Source organism: Netta rufina, assembly GCF_964035555.1.
Source record: "Netta rufina genome assembly, chromosome: 2".
Taxonomy (NCBI): Eukaryota; Metazoa; Chordata; class Aves; order Anseriformes; family Anatidae; genus Netta; species Netta rufina.
Genome location: NC_140124.1, coordinates 119,888,440 through 119,909,783, shown reverse-complemented (window position 1 = coordinate 119,909,783; position 21,344 = coordinate 119,888,440). Strand labels below are relative to the sequence as shown.

The 21,344-nt window shown below is 39.1% G+C and overlaps 1 protein-coding gene across 1 annotated transcript; it reads right to left on the bottom strand.

The window, feature by feature from the left end:
- Positions 1-2,464: 2,464 nt before the first annotated feature.
- On the bottom strand, positions 2,465-21,143 carry UBXN2B (UBX domain protein 2B; the record flags this gene model as incomplete). The annotated part of the gene is made up of 9 exons (XM_084281895.1): positions 2,465-4,049; positions 7,778-7,939; positions 9,448-9,585; positions 10,038-10,147; positions 13,509-13,586; positions 14,112-14,271; positions 15,802-15,873; positions 18,920-19,020; positions 21,018-21,143. 9 exons carry the CDS (start codon positions 21,141-21,143, stop codon positions 3,887-3,889), a joined length of 1,110 nt encoding a protein of 369 aa, XP_084138021.1. The 3' UTR covers positions 2,465-3,886.
- Positions 21,144-21,344: the final 201 nt, after the last annotated feature.

Sequence of the window (21,344 nt, the reverse complement as noted above, 5' to 3'; positions counted from 1 at the left end):
TCACAATAAGAATTAAACAAAAACCAGAAGATACAGAAGTTGATTTTCAAGGTTGCTTCATTCCAATAGCTCATATACTGAAAAAGGTGTTTTAACTTCACTTTAAAAATACCTGAATTGAGCTTCCAGCTTTGTACAAGCTACAAAGTCAACTCTGTAAACCTCAAAGGAGCGTAAATAGATCTGCATTCTTCTCCTGCTGTTGTCCAACTCATTTTCAGTCAATGCTTTTCAGGCTTAGGGCTTTTTAGGCTATTATTGTCTTGCATAACTAGATCCAGATTTGTACCTTGACATTTAGCTGCATTAAGGATGCAGTTTGATCTGATTCATAGAATCATTAAGGTTGGAAAAGACCTCCAAGATCATCTGGTCCAACCATCCCCCTACCACCAATAGCACCCACAAACCACATCCCTAAGCACCACGTCCAACCTTTCCTTGAACACCCCCAGGGGCAGTGATGCCACCACTTCCCTGGGCAACCCATCCCGATGCCTGACTGCTCTTTCTGAGCAGAAATGTCTCATTTCCACCCTGAACCTCCCCTGGCACAACTTGAGGCCATTCCCTCTAGTCCTATCACTTGTTACGTGTGAGAAGAGGCTGACCCCCAGCCCCACACAGCTTCCTTTCAGGTACCTGTAGAGAGCAATAAATGTCTTCCCTGAGCCTTTTCTTCCCCAGACTAAACCACCCCAGTTCCCTCAGACACTCCTCACAGGACTTGTGCTCCAGGCCCTCCGCCAGCTTTGTAGCTCTTCTCTGGACACGCCTCAGGGCCTCAATGTCCTTCTTGCAGTGAGGGGCCATTGCTACAGTTCATAAAGTGTTCACCCTGGCTACTGCCTACTGATGTTTATCATTGCATTAATCTTTGAGTTTTTGAAATTTATTTACAAATCATTGATGATCAGCTAAATGGTACCAAGTCCTAGTTTTAATCTCTCCAGGAACCCATTCCAACTATACACATCCCACAGAAACACCATAAGCTTACTGCTTTTGGCATGACACTAATTCAGTACTTATTATTGGCAGACTCTTGCTGCTCACCATCTCATCTGCCTGTACAACACCACATGCCTAGGCCGAGGCCTGACAGGCTTAAACAGCACGAGCAAAGGGAAGGAGCATCTCAGTCTATTCTCCCTGCAGAGCAAGGCAATTAAAAGATCATGGGAGCTTTAGTTTAGCGCAACCAACTAAGCAGGGAGCTAGTAACAGCACCTCTGAGTGCTCACAAGCTCTTCCCTGGTTCATTTAGTATTGAAGAGATTTGCAGCACAATATAGTTGTTAGTATATGCTAATTGGACAAGTGCATCTAGTAGTCAGATTAAGGCAGAGTGTTTACAAACTCCTCAAAATGCTGCTGAAAAAATCCAAACCAACAAGCCAGATTGTGTTTACTCAGAATAAATGATTATACAAATGGGAGTGGTGTCCAAAAAAAGCACAAGTATTCAGGTCCAGAGAGATTTTAAAGAGAAAACATTTACTTTCGGATTATTTAGGTCTTGTGTGATAAACGATTTCTGTGAAAGACAAGCAGAGTTCAAGCTCGAACCTTTCACAAGCTGCCTAGAAGAACAAGTGATAGCATTATCACCTGTATTTCATGGAAGCTAAAAGGAATTTCCAAGAAGCTCAGTAACCTTGTTCTGAGAAAGATCATCTACCACGTTCCTTCTCCACGTTTCAGACTCCCTTCTTCCTTGTAGTCAGTCTTAGCTACGTGTTCACATAGGTCTTTCACTCTGAGAGCTCTTTTGTGTCAAAAATGCCAAGCTGTTAGCTTCAAGAGTGAGAATTTAACATTAGCAAAAGGCAGGGCATACAGTTATGAAAGTATGCAAAAGATTCTAGAGGTTTTAAAGTACTTCACAAAGCAGTGAAATATTTAAACACAAGCACCACTACACATCCCTAGTGCCTCACAAAATAATCTCAGCTACCGGGACCCTCAGTTACCTTCAGCAGCTACTGATCTTTAAAATGCACCAACTACTTGAAACAAACATCATATCATGAAGCTGTGTTTCTTGACATAAGAGGAATAAGAGAACATTTAGTTAACCAATATCCTTCATGCATCAGTGTTTAATTAATTAAAGTTTTTGGAAGTAATAAGCAATATAACTGGACCTATATTCTGAATTATGCCCAAATCACACATTGCCCAAGATTGATTTCACAACATTGACTTTGACCTCACACTTATATAGAGAATATGAGTATATAAAATATATGTATAGGATGTGTCCATTCCTTTCTGCTTAGTTCTAAATATTTTTATTCTGGCACACAACAAAATCACTTCATCACAACATAAATTAGGAAGAAAAAAATCGTCTATGGTCTTTTTAGCTTAAAACTTTAATTACTTGCACATTAAATGATTTATGATTAAATCATGCAGATATTCAGATTACAAAACAAATGACTTCAAATACAATAGCACATTTAAAATTTACTCAAACATCGATTTTGAGGTAAAAAAAAAAAAAGATTAATCAAATATACTGACCAATGATAAGCTAAGCATAAATAAGCGTTGACGTTTTCAAGATAAAATAATCAGTGAAAACAGTATTTTTATTACAGATATTGGCACAAAGTATACAGCCCATTTACCCTCCTTCAGAGTGCGATCCACTCATCTGATATAAAGCCACAAATATTATAAATCCATATTATAAATCCACAAAATATTAAAGCACATCAGCCAGTCTGCTCACAAAGTAAGATTTCTACTTGCATACTGCTGTGTAGGGCCAAGTTAATTGAAAAAATATATGATTTCCAAGATTAAGGGGTTTAATTATACAGCCTCCAAATCAGTATAATGGAAATTGCAAGAGCAAATCCCCACTGAGTATTACAAAAAGCCTTTGGCCAAAACTCCAAATAAAGACCTGACATTCAGGTCAAAAATACATAACTAGTTAATATGCCTACTTCTGTGCACGCACGTGACTGCATAAACAAGTTCTGTGTCTGTGCACCTTGGTGTTTTTGTTTGGCTTTTTTTAAGCAATGGTTCATGTGAAGAATCATGTTAATTGCACAGGGTTCAACTGCATATTCAAGCTCAAGGTGACCACAGGTCTACCTACTCCCATGAACTCTAAATCACAGCCTTTCTTCAGATGACAGTGGTCTCTCCCGTTTCTCTAACTTCAAGAAGAAAGAAATGCATAATCATTTTCACCACAAGTGGAACTATAATACAAATAAGAACAGTCTATTATACAGTCTGCAAAAGCTGAGCTTTGCATCTCCTGATACTGATTCACATCAGCAATTATATAGGGATATTTACATAGAAACACGAATATAAATAATTATACTACACCATGAAACACTACAAACAGAATATACAAAAATTATAATAGATCATTAATTATCTGTCAAACTATTAAACAGAACACTTTAATATTAATACAGTTTGGAAGGTAAACATAACCTGCAGGCTAGGTTTTCAAATGGCTGTTTGTCAATGCAGCATAAAACATTTCCATAGTGCAAATCTTACCAACTGTATGAAAGTCACAGCCCCCTTGAGAAAAATGCTTCTCTCCCCCGACAAAAAAAAAAAACAACACTGAATAGTGAAAGTGATAGCTCACATTTAGTGCATGACATCGTTTCAAACACACAAACACAGGGAAGCTTAATTTTAACAATGAAAAAGGGTTGAACAATGTTGAGAAAGTAAAATAAAAAAGTTAATATATGCTACAGCTGGAAGACATGAAACCCAAAAATCTGAACTGTGGAAGTGGGGGAATAAAGACACTTCATTTTATTTTTTTTTTTCCATATGTTGGAAACATTGTATGACAATACAGCACATGCCCTGTATTTTACCAACAGCTGTAAGATTACTTTAATTGCTGAAGAATCACAGTGTTGAGTATATCTGCTTCTTGTAGTGTCAGGCTTTCATCTGTTAGCTCTTTATTTGGAAAGGTAGTCACGAGAACAAAATCAGTTGTTGCAAATGCTGGACGGGACTGGATAATGAAATCTCGAATATCCTTAATCCTGTAGAAATGATATGGACATGAAAACTGTGTATGGTTCTATTTCAACATAAACCACCCAATATATCCTATTGATTTTACATTTCCATTTGATCCAGATGGCCAATAATTGTAGCCTATATGTTTTTTTGTTTCTTGCATACAAAATGTGAAGTATTAAAATCAACGTTGCTTGTTTTCTTCCCAAATAACAGAAATAAAAAAAAAAGTTTTAACATACGAACATATTATAAACTGATACTTGTATTATAAACTGATATTTAATATAGAACATCAAGCAACGTCAATACCAGCTGTCAAAAAATCCTTATACATATACCAAAATCCTTAGCATATACCAAAAGTGCTAAAGTAGGATTGGAAAGGGAAATCTTACAATATAAAGTGATAAGAAAGCAGAGGGGAATTATTAATGTGCTTAGATTGTAAATAGGTTTCCCCTGCTTTCACTTAGCATTCAAGTAGTGAACAGTAGTTCATAAAACCACCAGTCACAGTATAACAAAAATAACAGCTTTATAAGACATAGATGAAAAGTAGGATTTTAGAGATAAAAAAACTTGAGAGGTTTCTCTCAACACAGTAAACTGAGTCAAATCTTTGAAGATCTATTGAACTAATATGCAGATAGATTTACTGCAACCAAATAAACAGGGACTTCAGTTTTCTGTCTTTAAGGTTTATGATCCAAGCAGTGCTCTTTAGTACCTGATTTTGATCATGCATCTGCAAGGATAACTACGAAGATCTACACCCATGAGAAAGACAGCAATGATTAAATAAAAATTTAAATAAAAATAAATTCTGTCAACCCACCCATGATTACAGACCTCACTGGGAATCTACCACCTCTACTCTTTCATGTACACAAAAGAAAACATCATGGCTAGAGGGCTCCTAGGAGCCACACTGTCTATCCAAGTAATTTCTTGCTGGGAAGGAAGGGTCTGGGCCTGTACTATCAGGTCTACTACTGCTGAAAGATTATTGCTGCATCATCTTCCTTATTGGCATCTCAGCTAAAATTGTCTTACTGTGGTCTGTGTATTTTGTCAGGTGAAGAAGTTTGCACATTACTTCTGCCCTTATCCTGAGCCAGAAGTGGAAAACGAAAGCAGGGCAACTTTCAAAGCCATCAACAGTGTTAGCATGGAACTGGGTCCACACTAAGAGCACCCTCAAGGCAGGGACTCGAGCTCAGTTTCAGCTGTGTCCTAACATGATGGTGCAGACTTTGGAGTGGGGCTGACTTGAACCTTGCTTGCTGTGAAGTGCGAGTGGAATGACTGCCCAAATCTCTGCCCTCTGCCCAAAGTTCTCTCAGCCATGCAGAACAGCAAGTGCAAAACAGCGCTTTGCAGAACCTTGCACTAACACAACCTCTTGGGTAAATAACTGGGGTTGGCCAACACCATTTGCAATGCCCCAACAATGTCAACAAAACTGATGGCAAGCTATAATTAACAGACTACTAAGTTGATTGCAGCAGGTGGTCACCTAACAAGTAAGGAGGAGAAAAAGGCAGAGGCATTTAATGCCTTTTTTGCCTCAGTATTTAATAGTAACAACAGCTTTTGAGCTGTATGGACTTGAGTTGAAGGACCATGGCTTTCCATCTGTGGTCACCAGAATTGCAAGGAAATAGCTGAATCAGATCAATGTTTCTAAGTTCATGGGGCCATATGGGATTCACCCCCACAGTGCTGAAGGAATTAACGAATGTTATGGCTGGTCTCCTCCCAACAATTTACCAAAGGTCGTGGGAGTCAGGGGAAGTTCCTGCTGACTGGAAACTAACCAATGTTATGCACAACTACTAAAAACAAGAAAATGAGAGAAGACAAAGGAAACTACAGACCTGTTAGTCTAACCACAGTCCTGGAAAAGTTATGGAGATTGTCCTGGGGGATACTGAAAAGCACTTGAAGAATGAAGCAAATATCAGGCATAGGAACAGGGGTTCCTCTCTACATCTACCTCAAAGGAGGTTTCAGCAGAGTGGGGTTCAGTCTCTCCTCTCAAGCAAGAAGTGATAGGAAAAGAAGAAATGGCCTCAAGTTGTGCTAAGGGAGCTTTAGGTTGAATATTAGGAGAAATTTATTTGCTGAGAGGGTTGTGAGGCATTGGAACTGTCTTCCCAGGGAAGTACTTCAGTCATCATCCCTGGAGGTATTTAAAAGGTTGATGTGGTGCTCAGGGACATGGTTAAGTGGTAGACTCGGCAGTGCTAGGTTAATGGTTGGGCCTGATGTCCTTGGAGGTCTTTTCCAACCTCAACAGTTCTATGATTCCACAATCAAGGGAAAGTTCTGCCTTCATAATTTGATCTCCTTCTACGATAAGTTCACCCACTTGGTGGATGAAGAGAAGTCAGCGGATGTATTTTGTATTTCACTAAGGCTTTTTTTCCCTCACAGAATGCTTCCAGACATACTGTCCAGCTGTGAGATAAACATTCACACTATGCTGGATGATGTACTGGCTTGACAGCAGAGCTCAAAGGGTTGTAAGCAAGTGGGGCTCCATCTGGCTGGCGGAAGATCACCGGTGGTTCCCCAGGTCTCAACACTAGGGCCAGTTCTGTTCACTTTTATCAATGATCTGGACGTAGGAGAGAAGTGTATCCTCAGCAAGTTTGCCAATGAGACTAAACCGTGAAGTGCTGCTGACTCCCTGGAGAGAGGATAGGCCTTGCAGAAGGATCTAGGTAGATTAGAGCAGTGGGTGATCAACAACAGCCTGAAGCTCAACAAAGGGAAATGCCAGGTTCTGCACCTGGGATGGAGCAATGCCAGACACAGCTACAGGCATGGAGACAAGAGGCTGGAGAGCAGCTCAGCACAAAGGGACCTGGGGGTGCTGGTCAACAGCAGGCTCAACACAAGCCAGCAGTGTGCCCTGGCAGCCAAGAGGGCAAACTGAATTTTGGGGTGCATTAAACACAGCACAACCAGTCAGTCAAAAGAGGTGATTCTTGCACTACATTTAGTGTTACTGCAACCTCACCTTGAATATTGTGTGCAGATCCGGTCTCCATAATAAAAAAAGGATGTTAAGGTTCTTAAAAGCATCTAGAGGAGGGCAACAAAGCTGGTAAGAGAGTTGGAAGGCATGTCCTATGAGGAGAGGATGAGGACACTTGGTTTGTCTATTCTGGAGAAAAGGAGGCCAAGAACGATCTCATTGCTTTCTAAACCTTCCTGAGGAGAGTGGAGAGGGAGGTGTTTGTCTCTTCTCCTTGGTAACCAATGACAGGATGCACAGGAACGGCACAACAGCTGTGCCAGGGGAGATTCAGATGGGATATTAAGAAAAAGTTCTTTACCATGAGGGTGGTCAAACACTGGAACAGGCTTCCTAGAAGGTGGGTAATGCTCCGTGCCTGTCTGTACTCACGAGATGTTTGAGTAATATCCTCACTTTGGGGTTGCCCTGGGAACAGTACAGGAATCTCATACCTAAACAGACAGCAATTATGATTGGCACTGTCTCTTCCCTGTCACTAGTCAGGAAAGTTTGTGGCTTTGCACTTACTGAATATCTTGTGTTTTCAATTACCGCTTTGCTCTGATAGTCAATTTATCAGTGCATCTCTGTCTACGAAAATAACACAGCTGTGACATTTCAGTGGAACTGTATTTTCCCTGTTTGATACCTTGTTGGCATTAATTTAATGACAAACTTATCAAAATAGTTATGGTTACCTGCATCGATGCAAAATCAATTTACCTGTGCGTTTGATTAAATCTTTGTATTAATCGGCTACCATCTGCTAATCTAATTTGAATTTTAGTTGCTGGCATGGAATCATCAATCAGAACTGGTGCATTAAGAATAGATTTCTCCTCCTCCTCTGGGGAAGAAGGTGTGCTGACTATTTCAGGTGTAAGGCTAGGGGAGAAAAAACAGATAAACAGATGTTAGTAATGGAGGCAAACCAGAACTGAATCTGATCCAAGTAGAGATCTGTTTTTTTTTAATTCAAAAAAAAAAAAAAAAAAAAAAAGGACAAATAATGCTTTTGCAGTTTCTTTTCAATGATTGACAAATTTTACATATATTTTCTTGTAACTGTGCAGATCCTTACGTTTGCAAGATATAAAATAAGTGATCAGGTACAAACTGAAACACCTTCGTTTATGCACACAGGGCATGAAATCAATTTGATAATAAGATTTACCTCTCATACTTCATGGAATAAATTAAAAAAATAATCACATACCATTATATTGCATTACGTATTAATATAACAGCATGTGTCCTGATCTTTAAAAAATTCAGGTTGGAAACTGCTAAGCAGCATTTATTGCATTAAATTACTTGCAATAGCATACCATTAGTACCTTTTTCAGCAAACAAACATATTACACAAATAGATACAGTTGTGAATAGAAACCTAGCAGTATGCACAATTCACCAGCTCATATCCAGTCAATAAGAAAAGATACTATAAAACCTGTAATTGCTATGTAAAAAAGTTGATGATTGGCAGAGTTGAGGTCACATTACTGTTTCTATTCAGCTTAAATTGCTGTAATAGTAGATTATGCACATTGGGACAAAGCAGACTGAGCCATTCAATAACAGAATTCATCAGCACAACAGGAAATGAAACAGAACCAGATATAACATCTTTAAGTCGTTACATTTCAGGTTTTCTACTACATGTATGAATTTTTATCTTATAGTTGGACATTACACTAGAACTGGGGGAAGTCAGGGCTCCAGTTACGTGTTAGAGGATGAGTCCTTCCCCTCCCACAGTGCAGACTCGCAGTAATATTTAATCTAGGGGAGCACGTAAAATTTCTCTAGATGCTTTCTTTTAAAAAAGAATTCCTACTGTAGACTTTTGCAGTATCGTTTGAAGTTTTACACAAATCCCAGTGGTAAGAGTTGAGAGATTTTGATATAATTTACTGCTTATTTATTTTGGGTCAAATTAAAAGACTAAAATTATTCTATGGAATTAATTCTTTTCCTTAAGCTAACAGACTCGTTTTCTATACCTTGTAAGGAGATTTTCTCATGAAATTTGTATGGTACTTATCACCTTCCAACTTCCCTCGCTCCAGTTTTAAACATGGTTGAAGTTAATAAATAAGCAAAATTATATGCAAGAAGAGGCAGAGGAATCTCATTCACAATAAAGCACGAAGCATCTAGCAGATCTATGAGAAGGTTCAGAACACAGAACTAAGGCTTACCTTTTATTATATATAAACTTCCATGATTACTGGTGACTCTATAAAATCAGGCCTGGGATCTTGAAATCAAGGTGGCACAAAATTGTATATTGCTTTTGTCATCTGATTAGTTCTTCAAAAGACTCCAAATTGATTAAATCCAGCTCTTAGAATGACATATCGATACAGAACAGAAAATTCAGTGATTTTTACCTTCCAAGTTTTTGTCCTTCTCCACTGAAAGCTTTGAATCGCAGTCTCGGCTTCACATATTCCTGTTCTTGGTGGTCTTCCATATCCAAATTAACCTGGCCACCATGAACAAGTCGTTGCAATTCCACAGGAATTTCCCTTAATACAAAAATAAGTTTCCCAATTATGCTCTGTACCGTAGGGCAAAATTACACAGGAATCTTACACAGTATGAGTTGACACTATTAACATGCTCATTTTAAAAGTTACAGATGTTCAATTATTTCATGAATTGATTTCATCCCAAAGTAACAGATAAAATTAAAGACTAAAATGAAGAAAAAAGCAGTCAATTGACAGTCAAAACCTAGAATATGCTAACAAAACACAAGAAACTAATAGCCATCTATAATAACATTCAGAGTTAAAACACAAGAAAACAAAATATTCCCATTTTTAAGCGTCCCATGCATCTGATGACAAATACAGAACATATTTTATGGGTGCAAGCTGAGAAGAAGCCTTGACCTTCTGATGATTACAACTATTTGGAGAAAGCATTTTTCTTCACTTGAAGGACACGCCTCAACAGAATTGTTATTTTAACTTACCCTCTTTTAACAGACTCAAGAAACTGAGCATTTGTTGGGTCTGAGTATGACCTCAACTCTCCATCATCTAAACTGAAGCCATTCCTCCATAGTTTCAGCAAAACTTGAACCTGAGAAGAAAATGGTGAAAATAGAAGGGAAGATACACAAATAAGGTATTTTAGTTTCATACAGATTACTGCTGTAGAATTTTTGATCTATATTTAACAGATTTTGTGGCAGAACACAAAAAAAAATGCAAATGACAAGAGGAACAGAGCACTGCATTGTAACTAATTTGAATGCACTGTAACCATTACATACTTTAAAAAGCAAACAGTATTTACAGACTATTATTTACTCCAAGATCCCTTTTATACTTGAAGAAAAAGCATCTCTTAATCTGTCACCCATGACATACAGACAACAAACAGTAACTTTATTGTGAATTTCAGTGTTTCAACTACTTTTAAAAGCAGTAAACACTCCTTGCTGATAAGAAATAAATGCATTCATTTCCAAAATATTGCTGATATACCAGTTAGAGCTAAAACTATTACTTCCTCAAACTGCTGCACGCTGAGCTGCAATGAAGTTGATACTAGCTCCAGTCTGTCCAAATCCTGAGCATCCTGTGATGTACTTCCAGCCAAACCCTTCCCCTGGAGGCACTGCAACCTTCAGAGTCTGCACCTCTCTTCCCTGCAACTAATGCCTTCCAGTCCAGCATGCCTACACTTCCCCAGCCACTAAAACTGACCTTCCCTTAGAAAAATGAGCCCTGCCCACAGTTATGGTAACCTCACTGCAACACGCTTCTGGCTCCACACAGCTGGCCATTACTCAACAAGTAGAGGATTACTTAAGAGGGTAAAAGACATCAGCTCCTGGTGTGCCATGAGAGAAGCCCACAGCCTAAACCACATCCTTTACTCTCTCTTGTTTCTGTTACTTGATGAACTTAATACTCACTCTAGCTGTTCATATGAATGGCGAAGTGTAGAGGACTTCATAATTTAACCTCTCCCTCACTTCTAGCCTTTTAAGTGAGAGGAAAGAAAAAATGCTCTCATCTACCTTTCCCTCATAGGAAGGCAAGTTCTCAAAAACACACACTGATTTGATCCCAAATAAAATAAATCTGGTGGCAGGAAAAGGAGAAAAAGAAGAAAAGATTACTTTTTAACATGGATCGTTTCCCTGACCCAACATACCACTTCTGCTGGCTTGCAAGCACAAAAAGCTGGACTACACTGTCTTTCAGTTTGACCTCTTAATTTTTGTTTTGTTACAGGAGTAACAGTAAATACAAACTTCATTTTTTTATGGCTAAGTGAAAGAATTTAAAACACATCTAAGACAGAGACAAGAAAACCAAAAATCATGCTCAGACTGAAAAGCTGGCTAATAAAAGCTTTTGATGCCTCCAAAACCCTCATATTACCAGCTAGGATGTGTTTAAATTGTGTAAGGAAGAAACTAAGGAGGAATTTGAAAGAAAAGATGATCCAATTTTTCCCACATTCAATCCTGAGTCAGAGCAGACTCAGAAATTGTGTCAAGTAGGGTGAAGAAGCAAGAAGCAGAAAGATGAGAAGATCTGAGTTACCTGCAGAGAGAGGATTTACAAAACCAGCGATTTATCATTTGTACAACAGAATGTTTTAGTGAATCTCAGCCACCCACATGGAAGCGTGCAAAAGGTGACTGCAAAGATGGTGAACAACTTTTCCTTTTCCCCCCCACTCTCTTTCCCAGGTAGTGAAACCAGCACTTTCACAGTGTGGGTGGGGACTGTCTCCGACTAGAGACTTTTCCTCTAATTACAGTCCACAACAAAAGGAGAACCCCGCATTCCCCACCACACTGAAAATAATTTGCAAAGAGAAGACCTTATAAAAAGACACAATGAACAGAGTGTTACTGTTAAGGAAGAACAGGATTATTTCAGATTATGATCTGTTCTCTGAAATAATTATGCTTCAGGTTAGCTTCAAAACTAAAGACTGTTTTGAAGCTGGATCATGACAAGAGAAAATTAATTTCCATTAACAAAAAGAAAATGCTTCAGAGGTGCTAAAACAGCTGTTTTTGATATTTCTGATTAATTTTGTTTCTGTGCATTTATCATAAGAAAGCAAAGGGTGACATTCACAGAATTGCCACTGTGCTTAAACCCACTTTCAGCTGCTCAGTAGACACAACATGGAACATTTGAATAGAGTTCAAGCGTGTCTGTAATAGTTAGGATACACTTGGGGGGGAGGGGGAAGTCTTTGGTAAAAGCCTATTTAATATACAAAACAAGTTTGCCAGCCAAACTGGATGAATAGCCAGTCAGCCTCATCCTTCAGTCCCTGGGAAGGGAACAGAGCAGCTAATCTTGGAAACCATTCCCCAGGCACATGAAAGCCACGAGTAGTTGTCATACATTCACCAAGGGGAAGGCATGTTTGACCAAGTGATAACCTTCCATAATGAGATGACTGGCCTGGTAGATGAGGCAATGGCAGTGGACATTGTCCTTCACTGATTCCCTTCATTCGCCTGGCTTTGCCACAAGCAACCCCAGTGCAATGATCTGTATAGCCCTAATGTTAACAAAAAGGTAGCTGCTGCTAAACAAAGCTAGGGCATCGTTTAACACCCAGGTGATTTTCTAAATCCTGAAATTTTCTAAATTCTGAAATTCTTTTCTGAATTCTGAACTACAGGAAGGGACTTTTTTGATTTCTTTTTCTTATTTTCTTTCTATACCAAACACGGTAAAGATATTCAGGTGTCAGATATTTACATGTATTACACGTGACAGTTACTGGTATATGGCAAGAAATAATTAAAGAGAAGCCACTAATTGCTGAGGGATTTTAATTAATCCAAATCAATTCTGTGAACGCCTACAGGCCTTAATAGCTGTCACATCTCTTCTCTACATCAAATGAAGTTTTTCATTCTAACCTCTGCTTCGCAACTCAGATCAGGAGATCAGAATTCCCCCAGCAGCCCAAGTTCACAGTTTAGTTTTGCAGTGGAAGCAGGGCTGCGTGGCCTCAGAAGAGTACAGAGAGGGGATCAGGAAAGCCAAGGCACAGATGAAAGTGAGCTTGGTAAGGGATGCAAAGAGTAACAAGAAGGGATTCTGTAGGTACAAAGGCCAGAAAAAGCCAAGCAAAGTGTTTGTCCTCCTCTGATAAATGAGAAGGAAGAACTGTTAACAACAGACATGGAGAAGGCTAAAGTATTCAACAACTCTGGATCTGATCATCCAACCCTCTTGCCCAGCAAAACCATAATGCAGGCCCTAACGGTATCCCCTGAATATTTTTCCAATGTGGATGCTTTTGCTTAATTTCTAGTGAACATATTTCTAATATTTAGGTATTTGTCTTTCCTTACAGACAATTACAGTAACACTAGCATTTCAAGCTGTAAACATCGTAAAGATGACATCTGTTGGAGACACTGTTACCAGCTATTCAGAATTGTACTTACATCTTGATTTTCTCCATATATGTATTCAGAGTGCTTTTGTGATGAGTCACCCAATCTATAACCACCACCAGAAAATGACTGAAAAAAATACAAAGAAAAGCTTATTGCAATAAATATCTGAAACAGTTTATTAAGATACTTACAAAGGTGCAAATAAAGACATCATGCTTCCATGGTTAAAGGCAAACACACTGTTCTAACTTGCATACTTTCAAAGTGAAAAATTTTAAATAGTAATTGTAAAAAGTTTAAGCAGTTTTTATACAATTATTTGAGATTCTAGTCTGTATACTTTTTCAAATATTAGCAATTCAACAGATAAAAGATTTTGATTGGGATGCAATTGCAGGTGATTTTTTTTTTTTTTATTTAGAAATAAAGCAGGTAATCCCAGTTTAGGTTGATTTCTAATAATTCCTCCTGAAATTGTGGTTCCCCAGCACTTGATTTTCTAGAGGAAGCTACTGAGCACAGATAATACACACCTGTATCAAATCCTCTGCTACATGCAAACCACACAAAGGCTTATTTGCTCTCAAGTGATTTAGATGAGTTTCAAAGAGCCTGATATAAACAGAGACTAAAATACCTTTTGACTTTTACCTTAGCTTTATTGAAGTCACCAGACGATCTTGAGGCTTCATCTAATGGAACAGCCCCATGTTCTTTTGCTTCTTTGAAGAGTTCAGCAACAATTTTACTCGGGTTATTAGAAGCCCCAGAAATCTGTAATCCTCTGTATTCGGAGTCACCTGAATAAAATCTTTAGAATAGTAATGTTCATAAGCAACAAAGCTTTAAAATGACAAGTGTCACTTCCTCCTTCCAATTAAAATAAAATAAATTAATGGACAAAGAGCCAAATTTGGCACAAAACCTTGCCATTCTGATCACAGAAGCATTCCACTTGGTTCTGAGTTTTAGAGCAATCAAAGAAGCACTGCTCTACAGACATTAAGCTAGCAAAACTAATGAGATGCCTTCCAGAACTGACCCCAGAGATTTGGACCAAAAATCATATGCTTAAGTGAACATAACCCTGATGCAGACTTGACTTTAAACACGATTTTATGTGGATGCTGACTGCTCCTGTAAAAACTGATTTCCTCAGGGGTGTCATGTGCATGGGTCTGTCCCTTAGCTGGTTAGAACTCTGATTCACAATTAACACTGCTTTGGCAGAATGAGTGTAAAATTATTGTTACAAAGCCTGAGCAGTACCAAAAAATTCACCTTTTAATGTAAAGATCCAGCATGCTTCCATTCCTACTGATATCAAAAACGTAAAGTTTTTAATAACTTTGACTAAATTTCCAATGCATTTTTATGTCTGCAGACACCACTGTGAAAGCTAAACTGTGATTTTTTTCTTCGACATAGCACCTTTTCCAGCTCTTGAAGATAAATCGTTCCAGCTCTTGATTATGAAGATCACGAATTGTGAGTTATCAAGAATCAATGAGGAAGGTGCTATAAATCCCAAAATAACAATGAAATAGCTACTATAGATAAAAAAAAAAAATCTGTACGTAAGTACAAAACCTGGCAAACCTGTGAGTCTCTTTCATCCTTGATCACAAAGAGCTTTAAAAGCTACTAAAATGAGTGCTTTATGTTTTTCTTAACTTTTTCATGTAACCACTTTGGGCAAGGTAAATCAATTAATCCATGTGAAATTGTCTCTCAAGCCAATGACTTCAAAATACAGTTGATTCAATCATTTTTCATAGTTACCCAATAACAGCAGGCGATGTACAATCATACTATTTTTACAGTGTCACATAACTGGCAGTCTCTTGGTGTCATCTCTCCTTGGTATTTTTATTCCAATTGCCATTTATATTCAGAAATCTTTATTAGATTTTAAAGATTTTTTTTATTGGAAAGTAGATAAAATGACAATTCTCATCCAAGTTTGTATTCAGGAAAGAAAAGTACTCAAATATTTGCGTAATGGGTACACAGAACAATTCAGGATGTTTAAAAAAAAGGCAAAAAATTTTTTGAGTCCAAGCATAAGTTACAACCTTAACATTCATACAGCCATGTATCATCCAAGGCATGTACAGGTACAAATTGGTCCTAGATGACAACACCCAGAATCTGCTAAATGTAATTTTACTACAGCAGTATACAGCTAACACTCTAGTATGTCATCATCTCTGTAGTTACTAGCTCTTTGCTAGTAACTTAGCTTATGTGCATTTTGAAAAACAAGATGGAACAATGTATAAATGTCAGATAAAATGTTTACTTTCACAACTGTTAAATGAATGTTTTGTTTTTCAAATACCTTTGGTTTTCTTTGTCATCGCTCATGCTTCTCTCGGGTTTTCTCAAACTTCTGAAAGAATCAATTTTAAGACTGCCAAGAAAATGAAAGGAAACGTTTGAGGGTGACTGGTACACACACTTTACAGATTATCAGAAGTAGGAAGTACTTCACATCTAACTTCAGAAACCAGTTATTTTTTCAAAAACTAAAAACATCAATTCTTTTTTTTCTTTTTTTTTTTTTTTTTCAAAAGATTTAGTTTTTAAACTAGACAAAATCCCCCAGAAGATCCACCCTGACAATGGTTTTTCTTCTTCTCACTATACTTTTCTGTCTGAAGTACACAGCCACAGACGCTTAACACTGAATAAGCCAGAAGTGGAATTGCGCTTCTGTCTCTGATGGTCCAGCAGAAAAACAAAAGTAATATGCAAGCTGAACAGCTACTGGAGAATCCTGCCTACCACTATTAATTACACTTCAAATTCTTTCCACAACATTTTAGCTGACTTTGTCAAGATGTAAGTTGCTGAGTGAAGTCATCTGTGCTATTCTTTGATGTCCTGGAGTCCCTATCCACAAGTATCCTGGAAGCTAAAACACAGTAGCCCTCATTTCTATTTTACATGATTTAAAAAACACATTGAATTAATTAAGAGCTGGCAACATTGCAAAGACTTTCAGAAGATGATCAAACACAAATCAAATTCTGTCTTATGAGAGGGACCAATTGATAAGCTACTGCTGGACAAACTAGGTTACACCTGCAACACGCCAGGAACGGCTGTAAAGCTCTATGCCCTTACCCTGTAGTGTTTTATGATAAAACTCATCCACGCAAGATCTATGTGAGGCAGCCAAACTCACAGGTATAATAAAACATACGTAGTCTGCTACATGAGTAACTGCATAAGTTTAAGCTAGCAAACCGCCATCTGTTTGACTACTATACCTTTCAAATCAAAGCATAGTGGAGCACACCATCTCTTTTTATAGTATTGGTGCTGATAAAACAATGTAATGAGTTTAATTAACTGATTAGCTCAGTGGAGGATATGCTTCGTCTATTTTCTCAGAAAAAAAAATGTATTATTATGAACTTAGGCTATGGGAACTAGAATCTCTCTTATTATATCACTCTTCTACTCTTAACCATTTCAGTCTTCTTCCTTTGATGCGTTGCAGGGCTTGTGTTTTTGTGCCAGGTGTCCTAGCCTTGGTGAAGGTGCTGGAGCTCACATAACATGATGGCATTTGCTCCATCCTCTATACCTGCTGTTGTGGAAGATGAGTTGGTGACTTCAAGAGCAGCACTATGTTTCCTTGCAATTAATACGTTGCTCATTTGAGAGCAAACTAAAGTCAACTAAAATAAAATAAAAGTCTCATTGTGGATACCATGCAAAGAGCAGCCATCTCTTCTTTCTCAGACAGCTTCCAGCATGATTGCCAACAAAGAGCAAGTGTTTGCCAACAGCTATCACACCAAGTATTTGAGACACCATATTGCAGCTTTTCCTTCAGCTGGAATAGGAAGCTGTAACTTCATGACACATACTGGTAAGCGGAGCTGTTTGTTTCATTTGTTTATAAACTCTGTTCTGTGTAGCTGATTGTACCCAAAAAAACACAAACTATTATTTTACAAATGTCACATCCTATGCTAAAATCCCTCTTCTTAAAGATCTGCATTTCTACACTCGAGGCATGGCTCTGGTGACTAAGTCTGCCATTTAACCTCTTTTAAAACAGAGATTCATATTGGCAGCAGTGAATGAAAGACAAGCCAAATACAATACTTGTTATTGTCTTGCTGACAGTAATGACTTAAAGACTTCTCTTCTTTAGAAGCAATTTAAATAACAATTAATTAAGAACTGGCAAGGTTTCTTTATAAATTTTTAAAATTATATTGAATCTTCAAATGCCACATGAACTGCAAATGCTGCAGGCCACCAAAACTTGGCTTTATACACAGAAACATCTTCCCTTCCATCCACTGACAACTGACAAGTTTATTATGAAACCACGCTTATTTCTCTCATTTCCTATGAGCCTACTACTCATTTTTCAAACTAATATTTGCCTTACCGGGTTAGTTACTTAAATAGTACTGACCCTAGTACAACACTCAAAGCAGCTCACATGTCAAGTTTCACAAAAACTACTGATTTGCTGAATTCTGAAGAAGCGAAGAACTGCAGTATTTTCCTGACACTGCAAGTATCCAAGTTCTATCTGTGTGAAAAAGCAAGCAACGCTGCATTTCATTTACAGCATCTACTCTTATCTTATCTGAAGTGGGTTTAAAGGGCTGTGGAACAACATATAACACAACGGTTCCCAAAAAGTCCTGGTTTCAGTTAGAATTAATTTTCTTCCTAGTAGCTGGTGGAATGCTGTGTTTTGGCTTAGGATGAGAAGAGTGCTGATAACACCCCGATGTTTTAATTGTTGCAGAGCAGTGCTTATACCAAGCCAAGGACACCTCAGCCTTTTGCTCTGTCCTGCCAACAGGCAGGCTCGGGGTGCAGTAAGAGCTGGGAGGGGACAGACCCAGGACAGGTGACCCAAACTAGCCAAAGGGGTATTCCATACCATCTGACGTCATGCTAAACAATATATAGGGGTGGCTAGCCGGGGGGAGGGGGCCGGACTGCTCGGGGTTAGGCTGGGCATCGGTCAGCGGGTGGTGAGCAATTGCATTGTGCATCACTTGTTTGTACATATTTTTATTACTTTCCTATTATCACCATTGTATCATTATTATTATTATTATTATTATTTTGTTATTATTATTTTCCTGTCTTATTAGACTGTCTATCTCAACTCACGGGCTTCACTTTCCATTTCTCTCCCCTGTCCCAGAGAGGGAGGGGGGAGGGTGAGCGAACGGCTGCGTGGTGTTTAGCTGCCAGCTGGGTTAAACCACGACAGATGCAAACAAAAAAAAAAAAACAAAACATCTGAGAAGACACCAACTATGCATTATTACAGGGATTCACAACTCATAATTATGAATTGCTATAGATCACTTGTTATACAAGGTACAGACCAAGCAAGTATGACGACAACATTTTCTTAGCTAACACAGTACCAACTTGACACATACATTCCTGAACAAGGTATGCCTTACCCCTGTGATACTTTTGAGCTGTTCATCTTTGTAGTTGTTGGTTTGTCAGGACACAGTGCCTGCCTTTTAGCTTCATCTTCATATAACTCTGCCAAGGCCAGCTGTAGGAAACAGGACACTTTTTAGAAGTCAACAACTCTAGAACTACAAATGCAACAGAAGTAAGACCAAAATGCTAAATACACACAATGCCAGAAAATTAGAAACATCAACATGAGAACTCCCAACTACTTCTCTAAAATTCAGCTTCATGAAAAAAATGCATGATATTCAATATGCTTATGCCAGCATAACAAATTTATACTCTGGTGTCATTCGGTCCACACTGCTTCATTAGGTATAATCAGCCTGTATCAGGATCGCAAGAGATTTGCAAGTGTATATGAATGCATATATAGTAAGCATCATCTCTTTAATGCTAACGAACTGAACTAAAGCTCTTAGGTATCCCTTTGATAAAATTGGGAAATAAATACAATTCACAAAGAGATTTAAAAAAAAATGCAAATTGAATAGCCTTGTATTAGGATTAAGATACAAATCTGATCTGACTGGCTTGAATTCAAGGTATCATTGTAAATACTTTTAATACACCACTTTTCCCCAAAAGCTCACCAAATGCTGCCATATCACTGGAGAGTTCTTTTTTAGGAAGTTGTGGGAGGCACATCTAACGTGCCATTTTTAGCAAGCTTACTTTCGTCCTGAATAACACTCCACTTTGTTTCTCAGATTTTCCTTAATTTTGTCCCTACACCATTTTCTTCATGCTATACAAAGGATGTTAACATTTTATCATACATACCAGAATAGGTAGTAGGCCACAATTTCACTACTGCTTCATGTAAAATAAACATTAAAGTAAAACGTCTGTCCATCTTTCAGGACAAACTGCTATGAACACAGGAAATCTGCAGTGAGTCATTACAGTGATGTATATTCAGCAGAGGAAAAGAAATGACACACTAAGGAAATTAAACTGGGTGATAAGAAAGAACAAGAAAACCATTGAAGACCTCTACTCTATCTGAAGATGCAAGCATCTGCTAGGTATATTAAGCAAATTAGTGAAGTCATAGACAGCAAATCCGTAAGCAGATACTAAAAAGAACACACAGGCAAAAATATACCCCATATCACTCCTAATCTAAGGACCAGGGGATGCTGAGAGGGCCCCAGAAGGGGATGGTTGGGTTTCTGTGCTTTCCTGACACTGCATCTCTTACGGTGCCACGGCAAACCAAGCACTGAGCTCGGTGGATCACTGCTGGGATTTGGGAAGGCAGCTGGGTTTTTAGGATGTTATCAGTAAGAATTTACACAAAATGCTGCTGGCCTCAGTCAGCTGACGATATTAGGAACTATGAACTACCAACTCGGACATTATAATTGTAACCTATTGTAGCAAACTTAGTCTCTGAAGAAACATATAAAAATCTGAAATAGTAACTGTGGAAAAAAAGGAAAGCATTATCCCTTGTTAATTACATGTAACTAAATAAGAGCAGTTTTGACTGCTAAAAGTTTCCCTGCTTTTCTAAGACAGTTGTTGCTAAAAGATTTCAAACTTTCATATTGTTTTGATGCTACTTGGGAAGTAAAATAAATAAAAACTCCTAAAAGCAGTTGCAGTTAGGAATTTAAGCTCCAGTACTAAGTTATATCTATGATCATGCTTTCTCAAAAGTCTTGGAAACCTAGGAAAAGCTCTCGCCCTTAAACTTAAGCTATGTTTAAGACTGCCATGTGTGTGCGGGAAGGGACAGCCCTGCTAAATAATAATAAAACACCAGGGCGCCAAAACAACTTGAGGCGAAGCCCTGCAGCCCCTGCAGCGCGCTGCCAGCATCCTGCAGGGATCGCCACCACAAGCTGCCCACCCGCAGCTCGTTCCTTCACCCCACAGCCGGACCCAAACAGAAATAACCATAAAAATGTAAATAAAGTGACGACAGCCGGGCACAGCCTCCCCGCGCTCAGAGTCCCGGCCCCTCGCAGCGGCCCGCTCCCCTCACGGGCAGCCAGGGCGAGGCCGGGCGCTCCGCCCCGGGGAAGGACCGGGGCTCCCGGGGCTCCCGTCCCTGCCGTCCCTCCTCACCTGCAGGTCCCGAGCGCTGGGCGGGCGGCCGCTGCGGGGCTGCCGGTCCCTGCGGACACCGGGGGTCGCCGCCGCCGCCGCCACGTCCCCATCGGGCCGGGCAGACGCTGCCCCGCCGTCCGCCATCTTGTGGAGGGACGGAGGGAGGAAGGGAGGGAGGGACGGCTGCCATGGCGACGGGCGCCCCGCCCGCCGGGCTGTTACCGTGGGGATGTGGGGGGCTGCCTCTGTCAGTCTGTCTGTCAGTCAGTCAGTCTGTCTGTCTGTCTGTTTTCGGCTCCATGCCCAGTTACCACGCCCAGTGCCCGCCATGCCCCTAGGAGGGAC